Source organism: Psammomys obesus, unplaced genomic scaffold (genome assembly GCF_907164565.1).
Source record: "Psammomys obesus unplaced genomic scaffold, mPsaObe1.curated_primary_1811, whole genome shotgun sequence".
NCBI classification, from domain to species: domain Eukaryota; kingdom Metazoa; phylum Chordata; class Mammalia; order Rodentia; family Muridae; genus Psammomys; species Psammomys obesus.
The window spans coordinates 8,611,830-8,625,975 of record NW_026589732.1 but is presented as its reverse complement, the minus strand read 5'-3'; the positions used below and the strand labels follow the sequence as shown (position 1 = coordinate 8,625,975).

General features: G+C 35.0%; 1 protein-coding gene across 2 annotated transcripts in view; it reads right to left on the bottom strand.

Annotated features, from left to right (window-relative positions):
- Positions 1-14,146, bottom strand: part of Smc2 (structural maintenance of chromosomes 2) — a 46,717-nt gene that overhangs the window by 19,505 nt on the left and 13,066 nt on the right. For both annotated transcript variants that reach the window (XM_055605388.1, XM_055605389.1), the window contains exons 10-17: positions 11,015-11,248; positions 9,766-9,925; positions 9,210-9,327; positions 8,224-8,362; positions 7,616-7,735; positions 5,776-5,980; positions 4,026-4,161; positions 978-1,102 (exon numbers count right to left, since the gene is read on the bottom strand). In XM_055605388.1, the coding sequence (XP_055461363.1) occupies positions 978-1,102; positions 4,026-4,161; positions 5,776-5,980; positions 7,616-7,735; positions 8,224-8,362; positions 9,210-9,327; positions 9,766-9,925; positions 11,015-11,248 (1,237 nt within the window). The remainder of the gene's footprint in view (positions 1-977; positions 1,103-4,025; positions 4,162-5,775; positions 5,981-7,615; positions 7,736-8,223; positions 8,363-9,209; positions 9,328-9,765; positions 9,926-11,014; positions 11,249-14,146) is intronic.

Here is a 14,146-nt window from a genome sequence, read left to right as displayed (position 1 = left end):
AAAGCTTCTTTTGAAAAAAAGTATGGAACACTTAAGGAATTTGCACTAAAAAACGACTGAACAGTCTATAAATGAAGTTATAAGAGATTTCTGAGATCTTTAAAGAAAACTCCAAGAATGGCACAAAAAGTCCCAGATGAAAAACACAAGGAAGTATTTTGGGATTGTGAATTGTGAGGTTATTGAGACAGCATAGATGGAGTATCTGCCCAGCCCAAGGTAAATAATGCAACTATAAAATCTAACAAAAACAACAGAATCTAACAGGTGTCTGTGTCTTACTGATTGTGATAGCAATTTAAATAATACCACCATAATAATTATAGGGCAAATAATAAACGTTACATAGCCCACACCATTTATTTTCAACAACAATTAACCTTCAAGAATATCCTCAGAGTGTAAACTGTCTGATGCTCTGAATAAAGTTGGTTATGGCACAGACTTTAGTTCACATCAACTTCAGGACCCATTCTCCCAGGTGCATGCTGCTACATCTAAGTAGCTATAAATAGCATTATATTCAACTTTTTGTATGTAAACAATGGAAGAAAACAAGTTACCTACAAGAAAAATGGGCAAATAAGCATAGAAACCCAAAGATCCAATAAAAATACAGTGTCCTAAACTTTAATGATAAACAAAATGCAAATTAAATACTTGAATACTTGAATACTCATGTCACCTACTCACAACTTAAGATGAGAAAATTCTAAAACATCTAAGAAAGGATATAAAGAAATGAGGACTTTCCCATACTGATATGAGTATTGGTTTAAAAAAAAAAAAAAAAAAAAAAAAGACAACTTTGGTGATGCATAATAAAAACGAGGTTGATTACAACCTGAGACCCAAAGTCCCCTACTTGAATTTGTGCTACAGTAAAAGGCCCATGTAAATGATGAACACCAAATCTTCTGAGTATGAAAGAAATGAGAGCAGCATATAGAGATTAGGCACATTGGTTTCTATCTTACCAATGGTTTTTTTAAGGGCATCTAATTCTTCTTGTTGCTTATGATAAGAGCTTTGCTGAAGTTTGGTTTGCAACAAATCTCCCTCCTCTGCCTTCATCTCCCATTGCTGTTTCAGTTGGTGATACCTTAAAAAGACAAGTTTATAAATATCCTTGGTGTTTGAGACACACATTCAAACGTGAGGCTCTTACCTAAAGCATTACAAATAAAATATGCTCATGTAATATAAATAGAATGAGATGCTAACAGTTATCATGGAAAGCTATTACTAAAGGTAAACTAAATGATCAAGACCCCAAATAGCTATTTTCAAAAAAGCGTTAATTTTAAAAAACACTATCTTTGAATAAATTAAGTTTATTTACATGCATAAATATACCTATATACAACCAGTAATTACTACAAAAATAAAATTAGTGATAATTCATACTGATACATAAAAATACATAAATACATAATAATTCCCTAAATGTGGCTAATAAACTTCTTTAATTCCCATTTTCAAATGTCAGTAATAATAGCTATCCATTTTTTATAATCAACGATGTCATTTTTTATAGTTTATGAAGTCATGGGATTCACCTTAGGCATCTGTAATATGCTATCTTAGCAATGCTATACTACTGTATGTTCTGGCTGCTCATCTCTTTGCCTAGTATTTAGCTAACTCAATTGCAGTGAAATTTCAAATTCATATAAATTCACAATATACCCTAGTCAGTAGAAAGTCATGAGCTTTGAGGAGAAAAGGATTAACCCAAATATAAACACTATCTTGAGTACTCCTACTGGAAACTGCCTGACAGTAAATAAAACAGCACTTTCCACTCCCAAGTCATTAAAAATATGTGGAACATAAAAATTTTGAAGAAAACTTTGCTAAAGTTCTGATACAATATACATAAGAATAACTTTTGCTGATCCTCACATTTTAAAAATTTCAAAATTAGTTTCTTTTTCCTCAGCGACACATTAGTCAATAAGTCTGAAGAATAATCTTCTGCATCCAAAAAAGAAAAAAAAAAAAAAATGAAGCCTGCGAAGCCTACAGCACTACAAATTCACCAGCACCTTGCTAGAGCTTCCACTGAACAGAAAAACTTTTTTGCATCTTTTTCACAGAAAAAAATTCAGTTATTCTACAACTGATATAAGTAAATAAAGATGTGGGTGAAAATGGGTATTTTCATACAATTTCATACTGGAATGCCACTCTAGTATAATATGGAGAGCTCTTCCATATCTACAGCGGATCTCAAGTCTTAGTGCAATTTTTAACTTACACAATCATTTTAATTTTTACATTTACTCAAAATCGTAAATTCTAAACAGAATACTTCTATCAGTTCTTGTTTACCATCTTCAGAGGGACTAGAAAAATGATACTTACATTTCAAGCATATCTGTAAGTTTGCAACACTCAGTGCTGAAGCTTTAGGCAGGCACAGACTACATCCTGGCTGACTATAGCACCATTCTTAACATTACGGTGTTTGCTCTCAGCTGTCTGCTTGTGTTTGGCCAGGCTTTTCCTGGTCATCCTAACAAAATTTTGGTGCCTTTTTTCCTGGACAGTTCCTACTTCCTTTCCAGATGCACCTTTTGCTTTATAGAACTATTTAACATATTTTATCACTTACTTTTTTTTTTTTTTTTTTTTAGCTATAAATAGCTAGAAGACAGCAGAAATATTTTAGTCACTTCCTCATGAAGGGTATTTGGCACACACCAAACACTCAAAAAACATGTATTTGAGCATATAATGTCACGAGAGGAAGAGAGGGGAAATTCATGATCTCAATTTTGAGGGGGTAGAAAGCATTGATTCAAGTAGTGGTCAAAAGTAGACATGCATGCCAGGCACGGTGGCACACCTTTAATTCCAGCACTTGAGAAGCAGAGCCAAATGGATCTCTGAGTCAGCCAGGGTTACGGGTTTTTGAGACCCTGTCTCTAAAAACAAACAAATCCAAATTAACCTACTCCTACATGAAAGAACACTGTAAGAGAACATTCCTGGGCACATACTCAGATTCTACCAAAGGTATTTGCATGCTGATGTTTTAGTGCTGCTTTAATCACAATAACAAGAAAATAGAAATAACCTAGATGTCCACACATGTGATGCATATACACAATAGGGTTTTACTCAGCCATAAAAAATGAAATTATACAATTATAAAATTATCAAGTTGATAGAACTGAAAAATATTAAGTGAGGTGACCAAGGCTCATAAAGGTAATATCCAGTCTCATACATAGATTTTAGCTTCTAACTTCACGTATGTGTATTTGTGGAAGAAGTATGAAGGTGTATATGTGCAGGGGGTATGTGCATGTAATGAAATTATTAAGGGTACCATGAGGATGGAAAAGAAGGTTTAGGAAAGTGTACAAAGAATAACAGAACACACATGACATAAATATGGAATGAGGAAAACTGGAGACAGAGAGTACATGTAAAGAATTAGGGAGATGAGGATGAGGACTCTGTGGGCAGAGGGGTGGGTGGAACCACCAAAAGACATGATAAAAGTGCCATAAGAAAACCTGTTACATGGTATGCTAATTGAAAATAAAATAATCTTACTGCTTCCTTTCTGATATCAACTTGTCTACCTCTTCCTCAGATAACACACTGATACCAGTGTACAAAAGGGTATAGAAAGAGTATAGAAAAGTGTATAGAAGGACAGCCACAGTAGTGCTCATTTAGTGCTGACAACTGATCAAGGCTATGACACACTGAGCACATTCAACCAAGCTGTCAGGTGTCCTGTGGAGTCATTCCAGAATATCAAAGCATTCCCACCAAGCCCAGCAGGACACCAAAGCCACAAACATTTTTCAAGAATGAAGATTTCTTTTGTGTTTGCTTGATTAGACTCTGATAACTTCTTTAACAATGATATCCTTTTAAATCAGAAAAAAGTGGGTAAAAATTAGACAAAATTTATTCTAAAATTAAAAATAAAATCAAAGATAGTCAATTTCTGATAATTTTCTATCATGCAGAATGTGTATAGCTTTATCCAACAGAAGACTTACTTATCAGCAACATTTTTAAGACCCGCTAGCTCCTGCTCCAGAGCATGTAGTTCATTCTCCTTGATCCTCAGCTCATTCTGAACATCTTTGAGTTCTTGAAACTTAGTTAAGATGGAAGCTGCCTGGGATCTAGCACCTGGATTGAAGCAGAGTAACAGAGGCTTTAGATATTAAGTTATCACATGCTTATTAAACATTGTTTTCTAAAAGAATTAAACTAGAAATGAGGAAATAGCAAATTCTCTAGTGAACTTCAGACAATCAGAAATCTATTCCATTACCCAAACGTTAACAAATAAAAATTAAAAAAAAAAAAAAATTCTTGGTAGATGTGGTAGTTTCCTGATTCAAAATAACAACTGCCTATCTATTGGACCTATCTAGCTAAGGCAAACTTTCCACTCCAGCACTAAACTTTGATATGTGATTTGTTCTGGCCAATGAAAGAAAACCTAACTCCTTGAACATCAGTATATAATTCACCATTTGCACTAAGAAAAGCATGTTGAAAAGAGGAATTCTTCAGAATGAGTTACTGTATGAGAAAAGGGAGCAGAAGCAAATGACCTCCAGTCTATGTAATATAACTGAAATGGACTAGTTCAAACTAGTAGATCTATCTTAACACCTCATAACTTGACCTAGGCTCTGAAGATGCTGCAGAACCATGAGAATAAACTGCCTTTATATAGTATAGAAGTGACTGTACTCATCCAGCAGTGACAGCCTGAGATACTATGCTAGCAAGGATGCTCTGTAGGTTTGATGGAAAGATGCTAAGGTTAATTAACAATGCCATCAGGGCTAATAAGATACAGTATCATACATATGCCAGCTCTTAACACAGACACTCCAAGCACTTCAATCAAAGAATTCCTTCTGCTTTATATTATTATATTCCATGCAGACAGCACTTATTTGATATTAAATTAAGAACACAAGCTGCAACCACACTGTGAGGATTCCAATTCCAAACTTCGCTGAGTACTAAGTTACTTAACTAGCGCTTTTTTAATTTCTGCAACTCCGTATTAGAAATGATAGTATATTCCTATCTTAAAGTTATAAGGACTAATTGTGTATTTCAGGGCCATAGATCAGGGCATTATGAAATGCACTATACATGCATTATCTAATTATTAACTAATTATTTGTTATTATTGATCCTCTAAAAAGCAGATAGTGCAAGTAAGGAAATTGGTCTCATTACACCAATTTTGAGGAGTCACACGTGGCTAGTAGCTACTGCACCAGACAACACAGTCTTCAGTATTTCCTGGTACAGAATAAATATTAACCCTTGTTATCTTATTAGGACACAGCCTTCGAGCGTAATTATTGTTTTAAAGTGTCTTCTCCATGGCACTAAGGCACCATTTCAAGATTTGATAAGGGTAACAGTACACTGCAATGTGACTTCGTAAGTTTCCTGAGAAAATGGGTGAGGCTAAGAACTTACAAAAAACCAAACCAAACCAAACCAACCTTCCCTTCTCTGTGACTGCAACTAAGCAGGAAGTATGTAAACAAGACCATATTCCTCAGGGGATAGACTAGCCTAAGCACAAACAGGGACAAGCTTTAGAGGAATGAGTGGCTGAGTTAATCCGTGAGAGTGTATCCTAAGACACTCGAGGGCTCCGGAACTATTCTGTACTTTTAAAAAGAAACTGGCAGATAGAGAAAGAAACTGCTACAGAGGCACAGACTATTTGCCACAGAATTGTTAACACAAGTGGACACAACACACCTCCACTCAATGTTCCATGAGGATCAAATACGTCACCCCCGAGAGTTACAGTTCTGGTCATTATTCTTTTATCAAAGGCCACTTTTTTGGCATTATCCATATTGTTACAAACAAATGTTGTTCCAAAGACAAATTCCATTGCTTTCTGAAGTTGCGGTTTATAGTCAACCAAGGAAAGAGCTACATGAACGTTGTTAGCACCAACCTGCAGGAGAACAAAAGATGCACCACAAGACACACTACTTTCTTTGAAGTATGATTATATAAATCAGTTAAGACCTGTTACAATATATCTTTAAATTTTATAAATATATATATCTAGTATTACATTTTCATTTAAAATACAATTTTAAACACTGAAAGATCTATTACCAACTAAAATAGTTTAAGTACTAAGCAGTAGGGTAGTGGTGGCTCACATCTTTAATTCTAGCTTTCAGGAGGCTGAGGCAGATGTTTCTCTGAGTTCAAGGCCAGCCTGGTCTACAGAATGTGTTCCAGGACAGTCAGGGCTACAAAGACAAACTCTCTGTGTTGAAAAACCAAAATTACTAAGCACTGTAAGTTTCTATCAAGAAGGCAATACAAGTTTGTAAATCTAAATGGGCTGTATAAATACAACTATTTAAGTATAGCAATCTCTATATCAGTATAGTTACAAAAATGTGTTTTCATGTTCAGTGATTGCTTTTTTACTCAAATTGCACTATAGCAGCCACTTTCAAAACACAGAAATAAACACAATGAATAAAAAGAATAGGCAAAGTCCCCAGTATTCCTTTGCGATCCACAGCCTCTTTGTGATGAACTTTGTTTACAATGCCCAACCCTCCCATCTTTTTATGGCAAAAGCAAAACAACAAAGGCAGCACCATGCTCAGACCATCTACTAAGGTAACAAAATACCAATAACAGGTCGGGCAACCAACTCTGAGAAAGTACTCTTGCTGGTATTTGAAATTCCAACACACTAAACCAGGCCTTAATGTACAGGCAAATTACGTTACAAACTAAAACAAACAAACAAACAAACAAACAAATAACCACTTTCAACTACAAGGACATTTTTAAATTATTTTTATTGAAATTTTCTCAATAATACTAAAGACACTGGCTATCTGCTTAGTATCATAACAACAGATGGTATTTCTGGGTTTCACATAACTTTTCAACTCAAAACACAAAACTGTTCAATAACAAACTAATTTTGTTAATACAGTTTTTTCTTTTAAAATGATTTTTTTTTAATGTGAATTGGTGTTTTTCCGTCATATATACCAAAGTGAGGTTGTTAAATTCCCTGAAGCTACAGTTATACACAGTTGTGAGGCGACAAGTTGGTGGTGGGAATTGAACCTGGGTCCACTAGGAGAAAAGCCAGTTCTCTTAACTTGTGAGTCATCTCTCCGGCCCTGGCTTCATGTTTTTAATCAGCAGTCAACACCCATGTAGGGGGCTGGAAAGATGGCTGTTAAGAACACAGGCTGTTCTTCTAGAGGTCAGTTCAGTTCCCAGCACTCATGTCAGGCAGCTTATAACGCTAGGTCCAGGGGATCACACATTCTCTTCTGGCATCTGATGGCACAAGCATATGGCACATATTTCGACACATACTTAAATAAAACCAATAATAATAATTTTTAAAATAATAAAAATGCATGGTAAATTAAAAATGTATTTCATTGTACACATCTATTTTCTTCTTACTAAAAGATATACTATAGTAAGGGCCACCTTGTCAGTTAATCAGAATTCTACATGACTGTACCCCTTAAAATTAGTATTTCCTAAAGCTAAAAGAAAAAGGTTAAACATTTAATTAAGAAAGAATAAGACTTACAAGATTCTGAGCAATCTTCAGAGTTTCAGGAGCAATAGATCTGGCTGAAATTTTATTGAGAGGAATTATTGTGTATCGACGCTTCAATTCCCCCTTTTCTAGTAGCTTCTTACCAGTGACCTAAAACATGCATTTGAAATTGTAAGAAAAAATAATAATGACTAAAAACATTAAAATGGAACATATGCAAGTTTAGGAATATATCATCAAATATATCTATGGTGTGTTTATCCCAAAGTGGATTTTAAAAGTATATCAAACAGATAATTCAGCCTTACTAAGGAGATGCTGACTTTTGTGGCTATATGTATGAACGTGGAAGATATGTGTGTGTGTGTGCACACGCAAATAACACACACAAATTAAAACTAAAAGATAAATCATAAAATGTATATGATCAGGTTAATTTACAGAAACAAGAACAGTGGGAAATAAAGAAATGCAGATAAATCCAATGTTACTGTGATAGAAAAAAACAACATTCAGATTATTTTATAAATGTAAGTGGCTTGAGAGCTTTAAAAAAATCAAAAAAGCATGCAGTTTTTCTATATGATTTTTCATGCAAAATATTAATTTTAAATTCTCTTTAATTAAAATTGATTTACCTCTGTGTCTACTACAACGTTGTAGAGTCGTTCCCCAGCTACCAATTCCAAAGCTGTGGCTGCTGAATTATCTTTCACACTTATCAGAGAAGCTACGAGTCCTTTCACACAATTTCTATTCCAGTTCTTCTCTGGGTCCCTAAAAATAGAGATGTTACCAAAATTTGTCAGCTAAATATTGTACTATCTTAGTTAAGAGATATAAATAAACCTATATAGTTTTACAAAAACCAAAATTTTAAAATGTCAGATATTTTTTGAATAGCAACTAAAACATTTCAGTAAATTAAAATAGCTTTATTGTTTAATTTATAATTAAGAACATGCAGGTGTCTCTGTGTGGGTAAATGCATGTAAGTGCAGTTTCTTGTGGAGGCCAGAAGAGGGCTTTCGGTTCCCCAGAGCTGAAGTTTACAGATGAGCCACCTGATGCAGGTGATGAAAACTGAACTTGGATCCTTTGAAAGAGCAGTCTGTGCTCTTCACCACTGAGCCTCTACAAATTTTCAATGTAATAGAAGAAACAACTTTGGTGTTACAATGTCTGAATACATGACTGTGGTTAAGAATGCCCTAACAAAGGCTATACCTGTAGCTAAGTAGTTGGATACTTCCAACACATGCCTGACATCCAGGAGTCAATATTTGATATTGCCATTGAAAATGGATGAAAATGAATGTCATAAAATCCCCACATGGTAAAACAAATAAGATGCAACAGTAATGACAGAATAACTTTGAAGGCAGTTTGAACCAAGACTTTATAAATCACTGCATTTGGTTTAAAATTAGAGATACCAGTGGTTGTTATTTTCATATGAATCTTCCATCAACATTTGATATACTTCAAATAATAGTTAAAAAAATACAAAATAAAGAAATGAAACTTAAAAATCTTGTTGTGAAGAGTTTTTAGACTGCCTTTCAGCTTACGTAAAAACATACACTGGCTATTACTGTTTTAAAATCTAATGTTTAAATCTTACTTGTATGCAAAGCGAAGATTGGGGAATCTGGCTAAGAGAGCTTCATAAGTTCCTTTCAGATTACTGACATCACGAGACAGCTGCCTGTGCTTCTCCAGAAGCTTTTCCTCTCTGTTTTCTGAGGAGAAAATCATGAGTAGCTTGAAACCAGGTCTTAAAAACATTCCCACGTAAAGTAGATTCTCAGACTCTATGAAACACTCCAAGAAGCAAACTGGAAACTACCAGCTAGTATTAAATAAAGGGGGGCTTACCATTACATTTCTATCAAGTAGCAAATGACATGTTTTCAATATCAAAATCATACAATTTTCAATCCAAGAAACAACATATAAATTTAATGCCTACTTAAGTGAAAAACAGACAAATGCCTGTTTTAAACTTTTATGTGATCAAGCAAGAAATTATCAAAATCTTACAGGATTATTTGAGATAATTTTGACTGTATTTATGAATGTTTTCTCTAATGAATACGTAAAATAGTGCTTATTTATTTCTTGTTGGTTTCTATACATAAAAACCTAACGATTTGACCTTACAGACATCTAAGACAAACCTTCATAATTAAGCTTCTTCATTTGGGTTTCAAGTGTTTCTTTAGCTTTCTTTACAGCTTCAAAAGCTTCTTGATCCTTCTTGTAGCCACTGTCCATCTTCCTGACTTCTGCTTGCTTATTCTTTAACTCCTGTTGGGCATGTTTCAGCTTCATCTGAGCCTGTGATAGAATGGCGTCACAGACTATGAGGCAGATATTGGTAGTAATTAAACCGATATTCAAACTGATTTAAGAGACATCAGAATTGAAAATGTAACTGTGTGGTTTCCTATATTAATTTTAAAAAAATTAATCATTTTTCTGCATTTGTCTTAAAAATATTAATATAAACGAATATTTAGCACACAAGTCTGTTTTTAATATGAAGTGTGGCATATTATCAAAGTTGAGAAAAGTTATGGTAAACTCTTAGTAGCTTGTTAAAAATACATAAAACAGTTGCATATCACTATTTTGTTCACTTCCTTTTCAACTTTCTTTACATATCTTTGTGAACCCTGTCTCTCAACAGCAAAGAAGTTGCAGTGAGTGATAGGAAACAAAACAACACAGAAAGGGGAAGCTAAACTGACAAGTTTAATATGCCACAAACCTCATTTCCAAAGTTGACAACTTTGACCCTTATGAATATATACAAGAGAACACTGCTTTTTTTAAAGCCATACTTTTATTCTCTGGGTATTCCTGTTCTATAACTGAATGGTGAGTGATTAGTTTTCCTAATTCCTTCAAAGTAAGCTAATTAAAAATAGTAATTTAAACTTTTACAGTGTCAAGTGCTTACAACTTCATGCTTGTCATATCTGAATGAAGAAGGTGCAAATACAATTAAGTGATGAGAATTAATTAACATATAAATGTTTCCAAGTAAATATTTAAAGGTGGCTCCTTCACTTAATAAAAAAAGCATATATACATATTTCCAAGCAATGCTACAAACCAAGCCAAGCATTTATTATATTACAGCTCTTGACAAACTCCATTACCAATATTTAACAAAGAACTTGAGATTTTCCATACTGAAGATTAGAGATTCACATTTAAAAAAATGCTGAGATTCAACTACTTATTTTCAAGCTTGGTAACAATTTGAAGCATAATGTAAAAAGCAGTTTTTTTGTTTTGTTTTGGTTTGGTTTGGTTTTTTGAGACAGGGTTTCTTTGTGTAGCCCTGGTTGTCTCACTCTGTAGACCAGGCTGGCTTCCAAGAGCAGCAGCTAGCATGCCATGCTCAGTGTCTGTCCTTACCTGCTTGGCCTCAGTCTGAGCTTTACTTATATCATTTTTACAGACTATCATCTGACCAGCCAGAGTTGCTTCTGCTCCATCTTCATTACTGGACAAGCCAGCAGAAACAGCATTGAAGTGCTGCTGTGCAGTGGCCAAAGCTTCAGCGTCTTTCTTACTTGCTTCTTGAAGGCTATGCAGCCCATCTGCTATCTTTTTAACTTCTTTTTCCTTTGCTGCTAAGGCTTTAGAGTCCTTTAGAGAGAATGTCAAAGCAAAGAGATATTTAGAAAACAGTTTTCAACGTACTTTGTGATTAACATTTGTAATTTTGAAGGGACATAATTAAAAAGTAATTTAAATTTATAATTTTAAATACTGATTTCTCACTTTGAAACTTGCTGTTTGGGGGAAGTAACACCTATATAATACGGTATTTTTATTCCAAATGCAGCAGTAAAATCAAGGAGAAAATGAGACACAGTTAATAAGTACTTAAAAAAATCTCTTAAGAAAAATAAAAATCAGTTCTGAATCTATAAAAGTAAAAGATAGTCACCCTACATCATGCTCAAAAGTCTTAGGATTAAGAACATACATACAGAAATATTTTATAAAGTAGCATAAGAGTCAAGCATTATAGAGAAAGTACTTAAAGTACACCTTTAAGTATTATTAACCAGGTATCTGATATGAGACAAGAAAACTACAGGGGGCGGGGGTTATAGCCTCTTATTTACATGAATGTGGCCACATATTTTGGGCCACTTAATTAACTGTAATTCATCTAATATTTACTACATACTAGATATTGTTGCAAGACATTAAAGACACATTAAAACCTTATATGTAGGGAGTCTGTATTCAAAGGCAGAAAACATGATAAAGTAAAGCAAGGTCAGGAGACATCAAGTAATGCAAACCACTATTTTAGGAATAAAGGAAAACACAGATGGCAAGACATTTGAATAGAAGTATGAATGAAATAAAACTTGGTGACAGGGCTTTGAGTAACAGTGGTTGGAGCAGAGAAAGACAGAATATGAAAGGAGCCAGAAGTCATCTTACAAAGCACACAATAAACATTTGGTTTAATCAGCACTGACTTTGAAATAAAATTTGCTATAAGCCAACTTACATTTCATTTTCTGTAGAGAACAAACCATAGAGTGGCTAGCGTAAAAGCCTAGCAACCAAAAAAGCAGTACTGCAATAGCCCTAATGTGGTAGCGGCTCAAATGATCTTTCAGGGATGGATGTGAGATCACAAACATTTCTGAGCTTTCTGGCCTAAATAATGAGGAGAATGGTGGTGCCATTAACGGATGTAGGACATTCAGCACTGGTGGACAAAATTTATGACTTCCATTATAGAGGTGATAAGTTTACATCGTTTGTTAGTCCCTCAGGTAAAAATAATAAGTAGCTGGAAAAAATAAAAGTATAACTAAAAGACAATTCTCCAGATGGCTTTATGACCAAGTTCATTCCTCCTGTTTGGATTCAGTTCTTAAAAATAACTGCACAATGTGCTGGTAATACAACTTCCTGAAGGAGTATTCTAATCCCTCTCCCCCTTAGAAATACAATATCCCGAAATGCTTTAAAACAGCCTTTCACATCACTCTAGGTAAATCCCATTTCACGCCAGTGTATAAATTCCTGATCAGGATGCTTCCTGGAGTTCCTCCTGGGGTTCCTCAGTTGCAGGATAAATGGACATACACAGATTAGAGTTCATCAACCTATGACAACTTACCAAGGTCATGTGGAAAAGGCCCACAATATAACTCAGGGTTCTACATAATTACTACCTATGTATAAGAAACAGATCTGATTCGCATAACTTGCTAAGTGATACAGCCAGTCTAGTAACCAGTACACAGTGAATGAATAGTAAAAGTGGCTGTAGCCCCTGATATGTAGCACAGAACAGAGATGTCTCAAAGTTTGTAGATAGATCCATGGCCTAATATGTTAGGAAGAAAGATATTAGTAAATTAGGCCTAGGCTTCCCTCTCCAGATGTTTATGAGCTGGCTACATACTCTGATGCAGAAATGGGGGAAAGTGTACAAATATGGGAGTTTAACATAAGATCAAGTTTTGAGTTATTATATATAATTTCATATCCCAAGTGTTAGAATTCTCAAGGAGGTTGTCAGGACTTAAAGAAACTACCTACAAGAGAGATAGGGAAGGGCTACAAAAGATTTATGCAACCCAGCTAACTTATCTCTGTCTGATAAAGATACACCATTCTAATTGTTCATCTCAATCATCCCGATGAGAACCAGTATCACCTGGGAAATGGGCTACTCCAAGTGCTTGTGGGGGATTATAGTATATTGTTTTCCAAAATCTGTATTTAAGACAACAGAGCTGCTACAAACTTCCTGTTAACCCAAAAGGAGCTATGTATGATTGTGTGAATGAAAGTTCCTGAAAAAAGAAGCTGTGTCTGGCTAGGATCAAAAGAACTCCTGGAAGGAGCTGGTGTCTGCAGAGACTGACGGACTGACTGGAATTTCAGTACTAAGGAGAGATTGGAGTTTTGTAGGTTCAAAGACTAATTGCTTTATCTTGGACTAGTTTTAGCATTCTGAAACAGCCATGCCTTGCCCCACTCTGTACCTTGTAATGGTAATTTAAAACCTCTTAGAAGCTATTAACTTAGCAGAATACTAGCTTCTGCCAATCCAAGAGTTAAGAATGTCTTCAGATACCATCCTGAGTTTACAGAACATGGCCCTCCTCCCCATCTCACTGTATGTGCCTCTCAACTGTACCCACCAATGTATTTTAACCTTGTTTTATGACTTTTGTTGCTCTGTAAAACCACAAAAACACTGAAACTGCTTCTACATTGGAACATAGAATTTAGGATAACCTAAATCTGTGTTCCCAGGCCATGGTCACTCAAAATACTTCCAGAATGGATTACCTCTTGCTCCTTTTAAGATGAGAGTTGTGACTGGATGGGGAAGCAGACACCTTGGGAACAGAGACAGACAGATCCCTGAGTTGGAGGCCAGTCTGGTATGCAGAGCAGGTTCAAGGACAGCCAGGGCTGCATACCCCGAAATACACACAAACACACACACACACACACACACACACACACACACACACACACACACACACACACACACAC